This window comes from Bufo bufo, chromosome 7 (assembly GCF_905171765.1).
Source record: "Bufo bufo chromosome 7, aBufBuf1.1, whole genome shotgun sequence".
NCBI classification, from domain to species: Eukaryota; Metazoa; Chordata; class Amphibia; order Anura; family Bufonidae; genus Bufo; species Bufo bufo.
In genome coordinates this window covers 133,494,132-133,514,329 of record NC_053395.1, presented here as the reverse complement: position 1 = coordinate 133,514,329, position 20,198 = coordinate 133,494,132, and the positions used below count along the sequence as shown (strand labels likewise).

At 43.2% G+C, this 20,198-nt stretch overlaps 1 protein-coding gene across 1 annotated transcript in view; it reads left to right on the top strand.

Moving 5' to 3' along the window:
• Positions 1-20,198, top strand: part of ADAM23 (ADAM metallopeptidase domain 23) — a 475,404-nt gene that overhangs the window by 228,428 nt on the left and 226,778 nt on the right. The window contains 2 exon segments of the mRNA XM_040441050.1: positions 11,684-11,756; positions 18,066-18,149. Coding sequence (XP_040296984.1) covers positions 11,684-11,756; positions 18,066-18,149 — 157 coding nt within the window.

Genomic DNA, 20,198 nt, shown 5'->3' with positions numbered 1-20,198 from the left:
TATACTACACACACAATGGTGGACAGAACCTGGTTGGGTTTTTCAGGTCATGTCAGTTTTTTCTTGTGAATAAGGCTACATGCACACGACCGTGCCGTTTTTTGCGGTCCAAGAATAGGACATGTTATATTTTTTTTGCAGGGCCGCGGAACGGAGCAACGGATGCGGACAGCACACGGAGTGCTGTCCGCATCTTTTGCGGCCCCATTGAAGTGAATGGGTCCGCATCCGAACCACTAAAATCTCGGCTGCGGACCCAAACAACGGCCGTGTGCATCAGGCCTAAGTTAGTTACTAACTTTCTACACAGATTTGCATAAATCAATAGCACAGATGAACATAGAAAAATATCACAAAGTGGTCAATATACTTTCTGCATGTAATTTGTGGACCCATTGTGTTTAACGTGTCAGTGGTCCATATTTTGTGGACGTGGTATATCTTTTTGGAGAACGGATATACGGATATGGAAAGCACACGGACGATCTGTGTGCTGTCCACACCTGTATGTCCATGATGCAAAACATAAAACGTCTTATACTTATCTGTGGACCATGGACCCTTTGAAGTCTTTTGCGGATCCATGATTGCAATAGGGATGTGGTTGTGTCCATGGGGTCTTAACCCCTTCCTGACCGCCCCACATAAATTTATGTAAACGGTCGGGAATATAAAAATGGAGCCAGCTCACAAGCGGAGTAGGCACCTTTGCCGCCAGATATCCTGCTATATTAAACAGCAGGCCAGGACTAATGTATGTTATCGACAATAACGTTAATTGCAGACATTTAACCCCTCATATGCCATGGTCAAATGTGATGAGGATCAGGGAAGCCAAATGTAATGTGCAGCAGCTCCTGTACTAGGAGTGGTACAGGGCTGTTGCACATTAGTTCCCATGAAGCTCCTGCCTGTGCAGTCTAATGAATGCTTGTTATAGTTCCCTAGGGAAACTATAAAAAAATGCAAAAAAAAGAAAAAAGAGCTTTTAAAAATATTTAAAGAAATAAAAAAACATACAAATTCTAATCACTCCATATTTCCCCAAAATTAAAATTAAAATACATAATTTAAAAAATAAACGTCATGGGCATTGCCACATGCAAAAACACCTGTGCTATTTAAATATAAAAATATTTGCCATATGGCAAACGGCGAAACGGGGAAAAAAGTTAAAATGGCTGAATTGAAAAAGGTATCAAAAAGTCATACAGAACCCAGAATGGTATCAGTGAAAAGTACAGATCGCCCCGCAAAAAATGAGCTGTCACACAGTATCAAAATGCAAGAAAAACTATAAATGTGTGGTATTTTTGTAATTTTACTGACCCAAAGAATAAAAGTAACAGGTCAGTTTTACTGCATAGGAAATGCAAAAAAAAAAAAAACTGTGGCGAAATGGTGTATTTTTCTTTTTCTTTTTATAATTCCACCCCATTTGGAATTTTTTACTCGCTTACCACCACATTGTATGCAACTGTAAATGGTGTTATTAGAAAGAGCATCTTGTCCCACAAAAACAAGCCCTCATATGGCTATGTGAATGGAAAATTTAAGTTATGGCTTTGGGAGGGCTGGGAGTAAAAACTGAAAATCATCTGGTCTTGAAAGGGTTAAGAAACCAAGATAACCTGCAAGCTCTCTGAAGGATCAGGTTACATGCTCCCATAGAAGTTTAAGGCCCCTTTCACACGGACGAGTATTCCGCGCGGATGCGATGCGTGAGGTGAACGCATTGCACCCGCACTGAATCCCGACCCATTCATTTCTATGGGGCTGTTCACATGAGCGGTGATTTTCACGCATCACTTGTGCGTTGCGTGAAAATCGCAGCATGCTCTATATTCTACGTTTTTCACGCAACGCAGGTCCCATAGAAGTGAATGGTGTTGCGTGAAAATCGCAAGCATCCGCAAGCAAGTGCGGATGCGGTGCGATTTTCACGCATGGTTGCTAGGTGACAGTCTATTCACTGTATTATTTTCCCTTATAACATGGTTATAAGGGAAAATAATAGCATTCTGAATACAGAATGCATAGTACAATAGCGCTGGAGCGGTTAAAAAAAATTAAAAAATTAACTCACCTTCTTCTCTTGTTCGCGTAGTTCCCGGTCTCTTCTTTACTTCTTTAATGATGAACTACCGGCTAGGACCTGTGGTGACATCAGATCACATGCTCCAATCACATGGTCCATCACCACGGTGATGGACCATGTGATTGGAGCATGTGATCTGACGTCACCAAAGGTCCTTTAGCCCACAGCTCATCATTAAAGAAGTAAAGAAGAGACTGGGAACTACGCGAACAAGAGGAGAAAGTGAGTTAATTTTTTTATTTTTTTTTAACCCTTCCAGCGCCATTGTACTATGCATTCTGTATTCAGAATGCTATTATTTTCCCTTATAACCATGTTATAAGGGGAAATAATACAATCTACACAACCTTGAACCCAAACCTGAACTTTTGTGAAGAAGTTCGGGTCTGGGTAAGGACATGTGGTGACGTCACATCACATGATCCAATCACATGGTCCCTCACGTGATTGGGCCATGTGATGAGCACAGTGACGTCATCAAAGGTCCTATTCCTGTGCACAGCAAAGAAGACAGAAGAGATGCCGGCTGCGCGATCAAGGGGACTAAGGTGAGTTAAATTTTTTTTAAAATTTTTTTTTTAACCCCTCCAGCCCTATTTTACTAAGCATTCTGTATTAACCACCTCCGGACCGCTGTACGCACAGACGCGTCCTGGAGGTGGTTGATTCATTCCTCCTGGACGCGCCGGCGCGTCATCTCGCGAGACGCGAGATTTCGGTCACAGCCGGCCCGCGCATGCGCATCGCGGGCCGGCAAAAGTTAGAGGAGTATTTCATCAGCAACCTGCCAGCCAATGATCGTCGCTGGCAGGTTGCTGATTTTTAAAAAATCGAATCACAAGCCAGATAACAGATCATATTAGTAAATATGATCTGTTATATGGCTTCTCTGCTTCTCTGCTGGTCCTTTTCGTCGGTTGGATCCAGCAGAGAAGCAGACATCACTGTGAGTACACACCAAACACTGCCCTTAGCCCCTGATCACCATCCATCACCCCCATCATCCAAATTAACCCCTTGATCGCCCCCTGTCAATCACTTAGTGAAAGACAAAAAGTGATCAGTGTAAACTGACACTTTTTTTTTTCACTAGTATTGGCTGTTAGGTTTTAGGGATAGTTTAGGCCCCTTGGTTAGGTAGTTAGCGTCAGTTAGCGCCCACCCCACCGCACCGCAGTCACTTTTATTCGCTGTTTAGCGTATCGCTAATCAGCATTTGTACTTTTATAGTATCTGTAAGTGATCAAAACTGATCACGGTCAGATCTATAATAGTATTAGTGTCACTTTAGTTCGCCCTCCACCCAAAACGCAGTGTTTGCCCGATCAGGCCTGATCGGTCGCCCACACGTGCGTTCACCCACGCCCGCCCCACCGCAGTGACAAAAAAATTTTTTTTTTTGATCACTGCACATTCACTTTACACGCTCTGCGGCGATAAAAAAATCAGTTTTGATATTTTTTATCAACCGCAGCGGCCTCCGGTACTTCGCTAGCCTCCCCTTTGTAAGACAGGCTTGCTTTTTTTCTTGGGTAGTCTCAGGGAATACCCCTAAATTTAGTAGTCCAAATGTCAAACAGGGGGTATTCTTCTGAAGAGGCCTACAGGATTCTGACCCAGTCGGATGAGGAGTGGGAACCCTCATCTGATGAATCTAGCGGGTCAGAATATGAACCTGTAGAAAGCAGTGGCTCTCTGACCCAAAGTTCGGACGAGGAGGTTGAGGTCCCTGGCAGCACCAGGCGTACCCGGCCCCGTGTCGCTAGACCACAGGTTATGCAGGATCCGCTTCAAGAGCAGCAGAGTGGGGCTGTCGCTGCCGGATCACGTGGTGAGGCATACACCAGCAGCGCAGCCCTTCCTGGACCTAGTACCAGCACTGCCGTACAACATGGTGAAGTAGCGAGCACCAGAAGGGCAGTTGAAGCTGGTACGGTGGCACGTGCACTAGTTACCCCGTCGCAGCCACCGCACAGACAGGCCCGTAGAGCCCCTAGAATCCCTGAGGTGCTGGCAAACCCTGATTGGCAGTCACCAACTTCAGCCGCACCAGTAGTTCCCCCTTTCACCGCCCAGTCTGGAGTTCGGGTTGAGACGGCTCAGATCAGTACGGCCCTGGGATTTTTTGAGCTGTTCTTGACTGCGGAGCTCTTGGACTTAGTCGTGGCAGAGACCAACCAATATGCCACACAATTTATAACCGCAAACCCGGGAAGCTTTTATGCCCAGCCTTTCCGGTGGAAACCAGTCCAAGTTTCCGAACTTAAAATTTTTCTGGGCCTTCTCCTCAACATGGGCCTGACAAAAAAGCATGAATTGCGGTCATATTGGTCAACGCACCCAATTCATCACATGCCCATGTTCTCTGCTGCTATGTCCAGGACACGATTTGAGGCCATCCTGCGTTTCCTGCACTTTAGCGACAACACCACCTCCCGTCCCAGAGGCCACCCAGCTTTTGACCGGCTCCACAAAATTCGGCCCCTCATAGACCATTTCAACCAGAAATTTGCAGATTTGTATACCCCTGAGCAAAACATCTGCGTAGACGAGTCCCTAATACATTTTACCGGGCGCCTTGGCTTCAAACAGTACATCCCAAGCAAGCGTGCCCGGTATGGGGTCAAATTGTATAAGCTCTGTGAAAGGGCCACAGGCTATACCCACAAATTTCGGATCTATGAGGGAAAAGATCAGACCCTGGAGCCGGTCGGTTGCCCTGACTACCTGGGGAGCAGTGGGAAGACAGTCTGGGACTTGGTGTCACCCTTATTCGGCAAGGGGTACCATCTTTATGTGGACAATTTTTACACAAGTGTGGCCCTCTTTAGGCATTTGTTTCTAGAACGGATTTGCGCCTGTGGCACCGCGCGAACTAGTCGCGTGGGCTTCCCCCAACGGCTTGTAACCACCCGTCTTGCAAGGGGGGAGAGGGCTGCCTTGTGTAACGAAGAACTGCTCGCGGTGAAATGGAGAGACAAGCGTGACGTTTACATGCTCTCCTCCATTCACGCAGACACGACAATACAAATTCAAAGGGCAACCCGTGTCATTGAAAAGCCCCTCTCAGTCCACGACTATAATGCGCTCATGGGAGGGGTGGACTTCAATGACCAGATGTTGGCTCCCTATTTAGTTTCCCGCAGAACCAGACGCTGGTATAAGAAGGTGTCTGTATATTTAATTCAATTGGCGCTCTACAATAGTTTTGTTCTCTACAGTAAGGCTGGGAGAACACGATCCTTCCTCAAATTCCAGGAAGAGATCATCGAGAACCTCCTTTACCCAGGAGGTTCCGTGGCCCCATCCACCAGTGTAGTTAGCCGTCTACACGAGCGACATTTCCCCAGTGTCGTTGCTGGTACCTCAACCCAACCGCCACCCCGAAAAAAATGTCGTGTCTGTAGCAGGAGTGGAATAAGGCGTGACACCCGCTATTTCTGTCCTGACTGTCCGGACCACCCTGCCCTATGCTTAGGAGAGTGTTTCCGGAAGTACCACACACAGGTACACCTAGCATAGGGATCACATCTCACCAGGACAGGCACACAGGGCTATTAGGGCCCTTTCTCTCACAGCTGCTGCAAACCTCTCCTTTCACCTGGGATAAAGTGCATAACGTACTTCGCCACATCTTTGGGCGATTTGCGCTTTGCACATTGTCCCATGGGGAAGGAGAGGTTTGTTCTATAAAGGTAAAAAAAACAAAACAAAAAAAAAATTACCGGTAAGTAAAAAAGTTAAAAAAGTTTAAAAAAGTTAATATGTTCTGTTCTAAAGTTAATAAAGTTATTGCTTTGCGGCCTGGTTTTTTCTTTTTTGTTTTGTTTTTTTTACCTTCCAGGTGGACCATCCGATCGACCAGCTGCAGCACTGATGTGCATTCGGACAGAAGCATTGCGCTGCTGTCAGATTACACGCAAGTCGGTGTATGCGGCGCTGCAAGACGAGATTTCTCCTCTGCAGTAAAAGATATGTTTGCCAAGGCATATGAGCTGAGGAGGTGGCGGTGTTCATATACTTTGGCAAACACTTTGTATATATAAAAAAAAAAATCCCGGCAATGATTTATTCATCCACATCGATTGATGTGAATGGAGAAATCTGGTTTGCCAGGGCATACGAGCTGAAGTGGGTATGGATGTTGGGCGGAGCTCCTATGTCCTGGCAGACGCCTTTCCCCTCCTTTTTTCTTTTTTTGGCCGAGATTTTTTCATCCACATTGATCGATGCGAATGAAGAAATCTGTGCCGTTCATTTTTTTCTTTCAGCCCAGAGGCTGAACGGAAAAAAAAAATCTCATTACCCGTATGCTCAATATAAGGAGAATAGCAGAAACTCCTAATGCTGGGCATACATGTAATGATTGCGGAGACCCTCAAATGCCAGGGCAGTACAAACACCCCACAAATAACACCATTTTGGAAAGAAGACACCCCAAGGTATTCGCTGAGGGGCATATTGAGTCCATGAAAGATTGAAATTTTTGTCCCAAGTTAGCGGAAAGGGAGACTTTGTGAGAACAAAATCAAAAAAATCAATTTCCGCTAACTTGTGCCAAAATTTTTTTTTTTCAATGAACTCGCCATGCCCCTCATTGAATACCTTGGGGTGTCTTCTTTCCAAAATGGGGTCACATGTGGGGTATTTATACTGCCCTGGCATTTTAGGGGCCCCAAAGCGTGAGAAGAAGTCTGGTATCCAAATGTCTAAAAATGCCCTGCTAAAAGGAATTTGGGCCCCTTTGCCCACCTAGGCTGCAAAAAAGTGTCACACATCTGGTATCTCCGTACTCAGGAGAAGTTGAGGAATGTGTTTTGGGGTGTCTTTTTACATATACCCATGCTGGGTGAGATAAATATCTTGGTCAAATGCAAACTTTGTATAAAAAAAATGGGAAAAGTTGTCTTTGCCAAGATATTTCTCTCACCCAGCATGGGTATATGTAAAATGACACCCCAAAACACATTCCCCACCTTCTCCTGAGTACGGAGATACCAGATGTGTGACACTTTTTTGCAGCCTAGGTGGGCAAAGGGGCCCACATTCCAAAGAGCACCTTTCGGATTTCACAGGTCATTTACCTACTTACCACACATTAGGGCCCCTGTAAAATGCCAGGGCAGTATAACTACCCCACAAGTGACCCCATTTTGGAAAGAAGACACCCCAAGGTATTCCGTGAGGGGCATGGCAAGTTCCTAGAATTTTTAATTTTTAGTCACAAGTTAGTGGAAAATGATGATTTTTTTTTTTTTTTTTTTTTTTTTCATACAAAGTCTCATATTCCACTAACTTGTGACAAAAAATAAAAACTTCCATGAACTCACTATGCCCATCAGCGAATACCTTGGGGTCTCTTCTTTCCAAAATGGGGTCACTTGTGGGGTAGTTATACTGCCCTGGCATTCTAGGGGCCCAAATGTGTGGTAAGGAGTTTGAAATCAAATTCAGTAAAAAATGACCTGTGAAATCCGAAAGGTGCTCTTTGGAATGTGGGCCCCTTTGCCCACCTAGGCTGCAAAAAAGTGTCACACATCTGGTATCTCCGTACTCAGGAGAAGTTGAGGAATGTGTTTTGGGGTGTCTTTTTACATATACCCATGCTGGGTGAGATAAATATCTTGGTCAAATGCCAACTTTGTATAAAAAAATGGGAAAAGTTGTCTTTTGCCAAGATATTTCTCTCACCCAGCATGGGTATATATAAAATGACACCCCAAAACACATTCCCCACCTTCTCCTGAGTACGGAGATACCAGATGTGTGACACTTTTTTGCAGCCTAGGTGGGCAAAGGGGCCCATATTCCAAAGAGCACCTTTCGGATTTCACAGGTCAATTTTTACAGAATTTGATTTCAAACTCCTTACCACACATTTGGGCCCCTAGAATGCCAGGGCAGTATAACTACCCCACAAGTGACCCCATTTTGGAAAGAAGACACCCCAAGGTATTCCGTGAGGGGCATGGCGAGTTCCTAGAATTTTTTATTTTTTGTCACAAGTTAGTGGAAAATGATGATTTTTTTTTTTTTTTTTTTTTCATACAAAGTCTCATATTCCACTAACTTGTGACAAAAAATAAAAACTTCCATGAACTCACTATGCCCATCAGCGAATACCTTGGGGTCTCTTCTTTCCAAAATGGGGTCACTTGTGGGGTAGTTATACTGCCCTGGCATTCTAGGGGCCCAAATGTGTGGTAAGGAGTTTGAAATCAAATTCTGTAAAAATTGACCTGTGAAATCCGAAAGGTGCTCTTTGGAATATGGGCCCCTTTGCCCACCTAGGCTGCAAAAAAGTGTCACACATCTGGTATCTCCGTACTCAGGAGAAGGTGGGGAATGTGTTTTGGGGTGTCATTTTATATATACCCATGCTGGGTGAGAGAAATATCTTGGCAAAAGACAACTTTTCCCATTTTTTTATACAAAGTTGGCATTTGACCAAGATATTTATCTCACCCAGCATGGGTATATGTAAAAAGACACCCCAAAACACATTCCTCAACTTCTCCTGAGTACGGAGATACCAGATGTGTGACACTTTTTTGCAGCCTAGGTGGGCAAAGGGGCCCACATTCCAAAGAGCACCTTTCGGATTTCACAGGTCATTTTTTACTGAATTTGATTTCAAACTCCTTACCACACATTTGGGCCCCTAGAATGCCAGGGCAGTATAACTACCCCACAAGTGACCCCATTTTGGAAAGAAGACACCCCAAGGTATTCCGTGAGGGGCATGTTTAGTTCCTAGAATTTTTTATTTTTTGTCACAAGTTAGTGGAAAATGATGATTTTTTTTTTTTTTTTTTTTTTCATACAAAGTCTCATATTCCACTAACTTGTGACAAAAAATAAAAACTTCCATGAACTCACTATGCCCATCAGCGAATACCTTGGGGTGTCTTCTTTCCAAAATGGGGTCACTTGTGGGGTAGTTATACTGCCCTGGCATTCTAGGGGCCCAAATGTGTGGTAAGGAGTTTGAAATCAAATTCTGTAAAAATTGACCTGTGAAATCCGAAAGGTGCTCTTTGGAATATGGGCCCCTTTGCCCACCTAGGCTGCAAAAAAGTGTCACACATCTGGTATCTCCGTACTCAGGAGAAGTTGAGGAATGTGTTTTGGGGTGTCTTTTTACATATACCCATGCTGGGTGAGATAAATATCTTGGTCAAATGCCAACTTTGTATAAAAAAATGGGAAAAGTTGTCTTTTGCCAAGATATTTCTCTCACCCAGCATGGGTATATATAAAATGACACCCCAAAACACATTCCCCACCTTCTCCTGAGTACGGAGATACCAGATGTGTGACACTTTTTTGCAGCCTAGGTGGGCAAAGGGGCCCATATTCCAAAGAGCACCTTTCGGATTTCACAGGTCAATTTTTACAGAATTTGATTTCAAACTCCTTACCACACATTTGGGCCCCTAGAATGCCAGGGCAGTATAACTACCCCACAAGTGACCCCATTTTGGAAAGAAGAGACCCCAAGGTATTCGCTGATGGGCATAGTGAGTTCATAGAACTTTTTATTTTTTGTCACAAGTTAGTGGAATATGAGACTTTGTAAGAAAAAAAAAAAAAAAAAAAAAAATCATCATTTTCCGCTAACTTGTGACAAAAAATAAAAAGTTCTATGAACTCACTATGCCCATCAGTGAATACCTTAGGGTGTCTACTTTCAGAAATGGGGTCATTTGTGGGGTGTTTGTACTGTCTGGGCATTGTAGAACCTCAGGAAACATGACAGGTGCTCAGAAAGTCAGAGCTGCTTCAAAAAGCGGAAATTCACATTTTTGTACCATAGTTTGTAAACGCTATAACTTTTACCCAAACCATTTTTTTTTTACCCAAACATTTTTTTTTTATCAAAGACATGTAGAACTATAAATTTAGAGCAAAATTTCTATATGGATGTCGTTTTTTTTGCAAAATTTTACACCTGAAAGTGAAAAATGTCATTTTTTTGCAAAAAAAATCGTTAAATTTCGATTAATAACAAAAAAAGTAAAAATGTCAGCAGCAAAGAAATACCACCAAATGAAAGCTCTATTAGTGAGAAGAAAAGGAGGTAAAATTCATTTGGGTGGTAAGTTGCATGACCGAGCAATAAACGGTGAAAGTAGTGTAGGTCAGAAGTGTAAAAAGTGGCCTGGTCTTTCAGGGTGTTTAAGCACTGGGGGCTGAGGTGGTTAAGAATGCTATTATTTTCCCTTATAACCATGTTATAAGGGAAAATAATACAATCTACAGAACACCGATCCCAAGCCCGAACTTCTGTGAAGAAGTTCGGGTTTGGGTACCAAACATGCGAGATTTTTCTCACGCGAGTGCAAAACGCATTACAATGTTCCCGCAACGCACACGGACCTTTTCCCGCAACACTCGTGTGAAAGAGGCCTAAGGAAAGGGATGAGGACTGAGCTGCTGTCAGAAAAAGCAGATGGACACAACACAGACACTGATGGAGCTAATTGTGTTTTATATCAACCCAAGAGCCTTATTCACATCAATACTCCTCCAGTACTTCTCTGTGATATAAAAATAATAATATAATATCCTTAATGCTTCTAAGTGAGTGACTTAGGAGCAGAATCTCCTATTTCTCTCCTTTTAATCTATGGAAGACATCATAACAGGTAGTCTCTAGCCACTAGGTCAGGGAGAACTAAGTATAAGGCTAGGTCTACATGACGACATTTGTCGCGCGACAGATAGGGCACAACTACACTGCAACATTTGTCGCGCGACATTTTGTTGCACCAATGTCGCGCGACAATTTTTATAATGGCAGTCTATGGTGTCGCACTGCAACATGCGACATGCTGCGACTGCGACGCGACAGTCGCAGAAAAATCCATCTCGAATGAATTTTCTGCGACTATTGCGTCGCAGTTGCAGCATGTTGCATGTTGCAGTGCGACACCATAGACTGCCATTATGAAAATTGTCGCGCGACAAATGTCGTTGTGTAGACCTAGCCTTAAAGATGGAGCCGTAGAGGGTAAACTGCTTAAAAATACAGAAGACAAGTCATATAATGGCCAGAAACAGTGTTATTACTCGAGGCGAGTTTTGTAGTGTGTTCATACGGTAATTTCTTGATGTCAAATGAGTACACTAGATCTACCTTGGTGGCATGAGGGAACTTACATAATATTAGGCATGTGGTTTTTATGTTATGGCCGATTGGTGTATAAGAATGACAAGCAAAAACCTCAGGACAATAGAAAAGCAGATGACAGATGAGTAGATGACTGATACAGGGAAAAACACACAACACATTGATAGAAAAAAGGTCTCAGCATAGCTAAGTTCACATGTCACACCATCAAAATGTCCGTAAGCAATAATAGGTCTGAAGTATTCTTAAAGAGAATATTTCTGGCATGCATTTAAGCTATGTGAGTTGGAAATCTTTTTCACTATTAGGTTTTTAGTACATTAGGCAATAGATTATGTGCATACCATACTCCAGGGCTATATGTTTGGTGTATAACAACAGTATTAATAGTAAATATTCATGATGTAGAGCCTAAGAGCTGATTTTTAACATATTATTTTTTTTGTCCACAGGAAAGCACAAGCCGACCACATATCATAGAAAAAGCCCCAGGGTCCCAAATCTCCAACCTTCCAAACCATTCAGGTAAACCATACCTTAAAGCCTATAAATGCTGTACATTCATGACAATCTCAGACTCAGGCTGGTGTTGAGATCATCCTGCAATGGGTTAATAATTTTAGTGTCTCCCTTTTCTTAAAGGGAACCTGTGACAAAACAAAGTCTATTCTGCAAATAGCATGTTATATACAGCAGGAGGATCTGGGCAGAATGAATATAATTTTGTGAAAAAAGTCTCAATATAATTTGTATTTTATTGCTCCGAGACTCTACTCATTTTGACCTTCAGGCTTACTTATTGATTGCCAGCCTTCCCTGTATGAGTCTACATGTAGAGATATCTATCAGTCACTGAGTAGAATTGTCCACTGGGATCTGTTGCTCAGAAAGAGCAGAGGTTTACATGACTAAATTACAAGTTATACTTAAAGGGGTTGGCCACTTTCTGGCTACTGCTAACCAATGTGTTTGTAAGATGACTATATAGCACTAACTAATATAGTCTTCATTGATATTCTGCACCATTTTCTATATTTCATAAAGTATTCTCCCTTGTGGGCCAAGTCTTTTGTGTTGTCCACATGGAGGTCCTGTCCATAAAATGGCAGCTGATGGAGGGTCAGGCAAATCAGTCAGCCTCCTCCACTCAAATACACTGCACCTGTACTTATCTCCCAACAGGGCAAGTTCAGATGGCAGGTGTGGTGTATTTGAGAAGGCTGAGTGATATCTCTGGAGTTTTTTTGCCTGGTCACATGACCCTCTATCAGTGGCCATTTTATGGACAGGTCTCCTGTGTAGACAGCACAGAAAATTTTCCTAACAAGTGCACATACTGTAGCTTATGAAATATAGGAAACAGCACAGAAAATCAACATAGGCTATATTAGTAAGTGTCATATAGTTATCTTATATACACATTGGTTAAAAATAGCCAGAAAGTGGCCAGCCCCTTTAATTAGTAACAGTGGCAGATAGCACATCAAAAGGAAAATCGAAAAAATAACTTTAAATAAAAGATAGCAACTGATTTGCATTTCATTGAGTGAAATAAGTATTTGAACCCTCTAACAAAAAAAGACTTAATACTTGGTGGAAAAACCCTTGTTTGCAAGCACAGAGGTCAAACGTTTCTTGTAATTGATGACCAAGTTTGCGCACATTTTAGGAGGAATGTTGGTCCACTCCTCTTTGCAGATCATCTCTAAATCCCTAAGGTTTCGAGGCTGTCTCTGTGCAACTCTGAGCTTGAGCTCCCTCCATAGGTTTTCGATTGGATTAAGGTCCGGAGACTGACTAGGCCACTCCATGACCTTAATGTGCTTCTTCTTGAGCCACTCCTTTGTTGCCTTTGCTGTATGTTTTGGGTCATTGTCGTGCTGGAACACCCATCCACGACCCATTTTCAGTTTCCTGGCAGAGGGAAGGAGGTTGTCGCTCAGGATTTCACGATACATGGCTCCGTCCATTTTCCCGTTTATGCGAATAAGTTGTCCTGTGCCCTTAGCAGAAAAACACCCCCAAAGCAAAATGTTTCCACCCCCATGCTTGACGGTGGGGACGGTGTTTTGGGGGTCATAGGCAGCATTTTTCTTCCTCCAAACACAGCGAGTTGAGTTAATGCCAAAGAGCTCTATTTTGGTCTCATCAGACCACAGCACCTTCTCCCAGTCACTCTCTGAATCATTCAGGTGTTCATTGGCAAACTTCAGACGGGCCTGCACATGTGCCTTCCTGAGCAGGGGGACCTTGCGAGCCCTGCAGGATTTTTATCCATTGCGGTGTAATGTGTTTCCAATGGTTTTCTTGGTGACTGTGGTCCCTGCTAATTTGAGGTCATTAACTAACTCCTCCCGTGTAGTTCTAGAATGCTTTTTCACCTTTCTCAGAACCATTGACACCCCACGAGGTGAGATCTTGCGTGGAGCCCCAGAGCGAGGTCGATTGATGGTCATTTTGTGCTCCTTCCATTTTCGAACAATCGCACCAACAGTTGTCACCTTCTCTCCCAGCTTCTTGCTAATGGTTTTGTAGCCCATTCCAGCCTTGTGCAGGTCTACAATTTTGTCTCTGACATCCTTGGACAGCTCTTTGGTCTTTCCCATGTTGGAGAGTTTGGAGTCTGCTTGATTGATTGATTCTGTGGACAGGTGTCTTTTATACAGGTGACTAGTTAAGACAGGTGTCCTTAATGAGGGTGACTAATTGAGTAGAAGTGTCTAACCACTCTGTGGGAGCCAGAACTCTTAATGGTTGGTAGGGGTTCAAATACTTATTTCACTCAATGAAATGCAAATCAGTTGCTATCTTTTATTTAAAGTTATTTTTTCGATTTTCCTTTTGATGTGCTATCTGCCACTGTTACAATAAACCTACCATTGAAATGATACTGTTCTGAGACTTTTCATTTCTTTGTCATTGGACAAACTTACAAAATCAGTGAGGGGTCAAATAATTATATCCCACAAACTTTCAATTTGCTCATCCTGCTCTATAACATGCTGCCTGCAGAATGGACTGGATTTTCAATGTCACGGGCTCCCTTTAAAGGGATTAGTCAGGTACAGTCCAGTTAGACTACGGTATCTACTAGATTGAGTACTTCTGTTGAAGGGGTACAAAGTGTGCTGTGTGATAATCCGGTCCTCCCTTCCAGATGATTGGCTTAATGGAGATTCACATGGTTACAATTTTGATGTGCAATACCTAAGAGGGGATCTGTCACCACAAAATTAAAATGCAATCTGCAGGCAGCAAGATATAGAGGCAGGAGCAGCTGAGCAGATTGATAAATACTTTTGTGGGAAACAATATAATTTATATATTTCAATCTCTACTATTTCTATACTTAAAGGGATAGATGCTGAAGACCTATCCTAAAGATAGGTCATTATCATATCGGTAGGGGTCCTATTACTCGGCAATCACACCGATCAGCTTTTGAATAGGAGGTGGAACTCGCGTGAGCACTACTTCCTCTTCAAAATTTCAATTGCACATCGTCTTGTGATTCAAGTGAATAGGACAAGCAGCTGTAATTACAGTGTGCCAACCATGATGACATGCAAGTAATCTTGAAGAGGAATTCTTCATGGCTATGCGCACCACCTCTTCTTCAAACAGCTGATCGCTGGGGTGCTGGCTGTTGGACTCCCGCCAATATGATATTTATAACCTATCCTGAGGAGACACACTTACACAGGGATGTGTCACGACCGCTACCCCAGCAGCAGTCGTGTCGCACCAGACGGAGGGGAAGGGGGACCCTTATCTACGGATGGGAATAGTATGGCCACCCCTGACTAACCCTAAGCTCCCACCTGTCTGCCCTGATACCCTAGACGGGGTGTGAACCCGTGCGGCGAGCAGGATGCCTAAACCCTCAGTCACCCTAAAAAGGCCTAGAGTGGGGAAAGGCCGATGGGAGCACTAGTCACCATCACTCATGTCTAGGAGAACAGCAGGGGAAGACAGCAACAAACAAACTATATCAGAGATAGACTTATCCAGTCCACGAGCAGAGAGAGGCGATCCCAAGCACGACAGTCCACGCCGGACAAGAGCTCCACAGCAACACCATCAAACGATCTCCTTCAAAGGTCAGAATAGAACTGGAAGTAAGGACTATATCTGGCAATGACTGCCAAGTCAAAGTGAAACTAATATAGTAGCTGGGAGTGGCAGACAGGACTCACCTGAGAAGGATGCCTACAAACTCCCAGTCAGGACAAAAAGGTTCACAAGGCAAAACCCAGATGACATACCCTGAACCACGGAGCAAACTCACAAGCTATCGCGAGTAGCAAGTTGCTGCGACCTTCTCCTCCCAGACCTGTCTGGATCAGTCACAGTCGTGACAGAATGCTTCCAATCACTGATAACCTCTCTGTGTACAACTATCAGTAATTGACAGCTATATCTGCATACAACCTTACACAGAGAATGCTATCAATTACTTATAACACTTCTGCCGTGTACAGCTATCAATGATTGACAGCTATCTCTGTATACACACTTACACAGAGAATGCTATCAATCACTGATAATACCTCCCCCTGTACAGCTAACAGTGATTGACTGCTATCTCTGTATACACACTTACACAGGGAATGCTATCAATCATCGATAACCTCTCTGTGTACAACTATCAGTAATTGACAGCTATATCTGTATACACACTTACACAGAGAATGCTATCAATCCATGATAGCACCTCCCAATGTACAGCTATTAGTGACTGAGTGCTATCAGTCTCTGATAACACTTCCCTCATGTACAACTATCAGTGACTGACAGCTATCTCTGTATACACACTTACACAGAGAATGCTATCAATCACTGATAACACCTCCCCCTGTGCAGCTAACAGTGATTGACTGCTATCTCTGTATACACACTTACACAGGGAATGCTATCAATCCATGATAGCACCTCCCAATGTACAGCTATTAGTGACTGAGTGCTATCTCTGTATGCACACACAGGGAATGCTATCAGTCTCTGATAACACTTCCCTCATTGTACACTTCAGTGACTGACAGCTATCTCCTGTATACACACTTACACAGGGGAATGCTATCAATCACCAATAACCTCTCTGTGTACAACTATCAGTTATTGACAGCTATATCTGTATACACACTTACACAGAGAATGCTATAAATCACAGGATAACACTTCTGCCGTGTATAGCTATCAGTGACTGACAGCTATCTCTGTATACACACTTATACAGCGAATGCTAGCAATCCCCTGATAACACCTCCCCATGTACAGCTTTCAGTGACTGACTGCTATCTCTGTAATACACACTTACACAGGAAATGCTATCAGTCTCTGATAACACTTCTCTCATATCAACTATCATTGACTGACAGCTTACTCTTTATACACTGTTACACATAGAATACCATAAATCACTGATAACACCTCGTCTGTGTACAGCTATTAGTGACTGACCAGCTATCTCTGTATACACACTTACACAGGGAATGCTATCAGTCTCTGATAACACTTCCCTCATGTACACAATCAGTGACCGACAGCTATCTCTGGTATGCACACTACACAGGGAATGCTATCAATCACCGATAAGATAACCTCTCTGTGTACAACTATCAGTAATTGACAGCGATATCTGTATACACACTTACACAGAGAATGCTATTAATCACTGATAACACTTCTGCCGTGTACAGCTATCAGTGATTGACAGCTATCTCTTTTCGCACACTTACACAGAGAATGCTACCAATCCCTGATAACACCTCCCCATGTACAGCTATCAGTGACTGACAGCTATCTCTGTATGCACACTTATACAGAGAATGCTACCAATCCCTGATAACACCTCCCCATGTACAGCTATCAGTGACTCACAGCTATCTCTGTATGCACACTTACACAGAGAATACTATAAATCATTGATAACGCCTCCCCCCAGTACAGCTAATCGGTGATTAACAGCTATCTCTGTATACAGACTTGCACAGGGAATGCGATCAATTACCAATAACCTCTCTGTGTACAGCTATCAGTGACTGACAGCTATCTCTGTATACACACTTACACAGGGAATGCTACCAATCCCTGATAACACCTCTTTGTGTTCAACTATCAGTGATTGATAGCTATCTCTGTATACACACTTACACAGAGAATACAATATATCACTGATAACACCTCCCCCATGTACAAGTTATATTGGATATTTTCCCACAGAACTATATATATATATATATATCATTCTGCTCCGCTCCTCCTGCTCTATAATATGCTTCCTGCAGTTTGGACCGTGGTAACAGATCCTCTTTAAATTTTTGGAACGCTACATACCTAATGTTTCTCAGGCAGTCAATGAAACCTACGTCAACAGGTGTGTGTATATATGTGTATATATATGTGTGTGTATATATATATATATATATATATGTGTGTGTATATATATATATATATATATATATGCAGTATATATATCTCATGCCCTGCACTCCAGGATTCCCCGAATTCCAAAAATTGCAAAATAGGGTTTTTCATTCCAGATTGATCACTGAGACACTTATTTAAATTGCAGTTCACTCCAGTAGGGGTGGCATTTAAAAAACTGGAGTAGCATTTCTAGACAAAGGTGTTAGGTTTAAAGATAGACCAAATGTAGCAAACAATGTGCAATGTTGGATACATTTGGTGAAAAGTACGCCAACAAAAATGCAAAGAAAACTGGCCCCAGATTTTCCCCTTTTGATAAATTCCCCTCTATATATAATACTAACACTTTCATGATGATGATGATTTGCACTCTTCTTTCATCTGCTTATGTTATACTTCCTGCAGATACAGAAGGGAAAGCCACTGAGCAGCCATTCTTAGCACAAACACGATGGCTGCGAAAAAGGAGAAAAAGAGCGGTGAATGTAAGTGGAAAATGTAGATTATCAAAAAATATATTGACCCTTGTTTTACCCAGGCATTTTATGCAACTAAATATACAGTTGTTTTTTTTTTTCTCTCGTGCCTTCACCCTAAGTTCACACTTGCGCGTTTTACAGCGCGTTCGAACGCGCTGTAAAACGCATAACCGATGCAAACCAATGCTTCCCTATGGGACTGGTTCACATTTTCGCGTTTTACAGCGCGTTCGAACGCGCTGAAAAACGCCCGACACATAAACAAGTTCTTGAGCTTCTTTGGGGCGTTTTGTCGCACGTTTGCGGCCATAGGACACTGCTGTCAATCACACAAACGCGCGTAATATGCGCGTTGACTATGGACAAAAACGCACGACAAAAACGCGCGTTAAACGCGCATATCAAATACGCTCAGGTCTGAACCCAGTGTGAGTGTCTTCAGATGTAAGATTTTCCAGCCTCTTGGCATATAGAAGTTGATTACTTGGAAATCAGCACAGTTTTATTCACTCGCAAATGGCTCCGTTCAAGATTCCCGTTTTAAGCTGATTGTAGCGACATTGTTATTCTACAAAGTTGCTTGGGAAGCAGCATTACTATGAGAGCATGATAAAAAAAATTCATAAACCACTGGTTCACTGTAACATAGAAAATCACTAATAAATATTCAGCTTTTCTTGGTTTTTCATAATATTCTTTTTAGGAAGCAATTGTGATATCAACAATGGCCACCATTATAGCTGTCATAGACGTTGTCATCTTAAATGATCATTCTACCCATTCATCCCCAGCTCCTGCACTAGAAGTCAGATTAAAGAAGCACGCCAGGAGAATTTTATATTTTTTCCTCTGTTTGCAATGTCCATCCAGTACATAGCCACGCAGTTATTTATTTATTTTTTACTGATTTGGCTGTAATATAAAGGGGTTATCCAAAGACTGTTGTAAAAAATGAAAATCAGACATCATATAGTACATGACAAGCTCTTTCTAACAAAACTAGAACCAGACCTGTACCTCACATGGATCCAGAGATCTCACCATTGATTGCTCTGCTAGATTCATGTTAAGCTGACAGCTCAAGAGGAGTGTCTTTTCTGCTACTCCCTATCACAACTCAGGAGGCAGTTGAAGGATGAAACTGAGCATGTGCGGCCTTCTCATTAAGGCCTCATGCACACGACCGTTGTGTGCATCCGTGTCCGTTGTTCCGTTTTCTGTGATTTTCTGCGGACCCATTGACTTTCAATGGGTCCGTAAAACCTCGGAAAATGAGCTGTTGTTCATCCCGTCCGTGTTTCCTGTCCGTCAAAAAAATATGACCTGTCCTATTTTTTTGACGGACAACGGTTCACAGACCCATTCAAGTCAATGGGTCCGTGAAAAAACACGGATGCACACAAGATTGTCAATCGCGTCCGTGTACCGTGTCCGTGGCTACTTTCACACAGACGGATCCGCAGATCCGTCTGCATAAAAGCTTTTTTCAGATCTGAGTTTTCACTTCGTGAAAACTCAGATCCGACAGTATATTCTAACACAGAGGCGTTCCCATAGTGATGGGGACGCTTCAGTTAGAATATACTACGAACTGTGTACATGACTGCCCCTGCTGCCTGGCAGCACCCGATCTCTTACAGGAGGCTGTGATCAGCACAATTAACCCCGCAGGTGCCGCACCTGAGGGGTTAATTGTGCGTATCATAGCCCCCTGTAAGAGATCAGGTGCTGCCACGCAGGAGGGGGCAGACCCCCCCTCCCTCCCCAGTTTTAAATTCATTGGTGGCCAGTGCGGCCCCCCCTCCCTCCCCTGTATTTAATTCATTGGTGGCCAGTGCCGCCTCCCCTCCCTCCCCTGTATTTAATTCATTGGTGGCCAGTGCGGCCCCCCCCCCTCCCCTGTATTTAATTCATTGGTGGCCAGTGCGGCCCCCCCCCCCCTCCCCAGTATTAATTAATTAGTGGCCGTGCGGCCTTCCCTCTCCCCCCTCCTAATTAAAGTATATGATGCTGTCTAAAATTGCTAAGTAATCATGGCAGCCAGGACTGCAGTACCGTC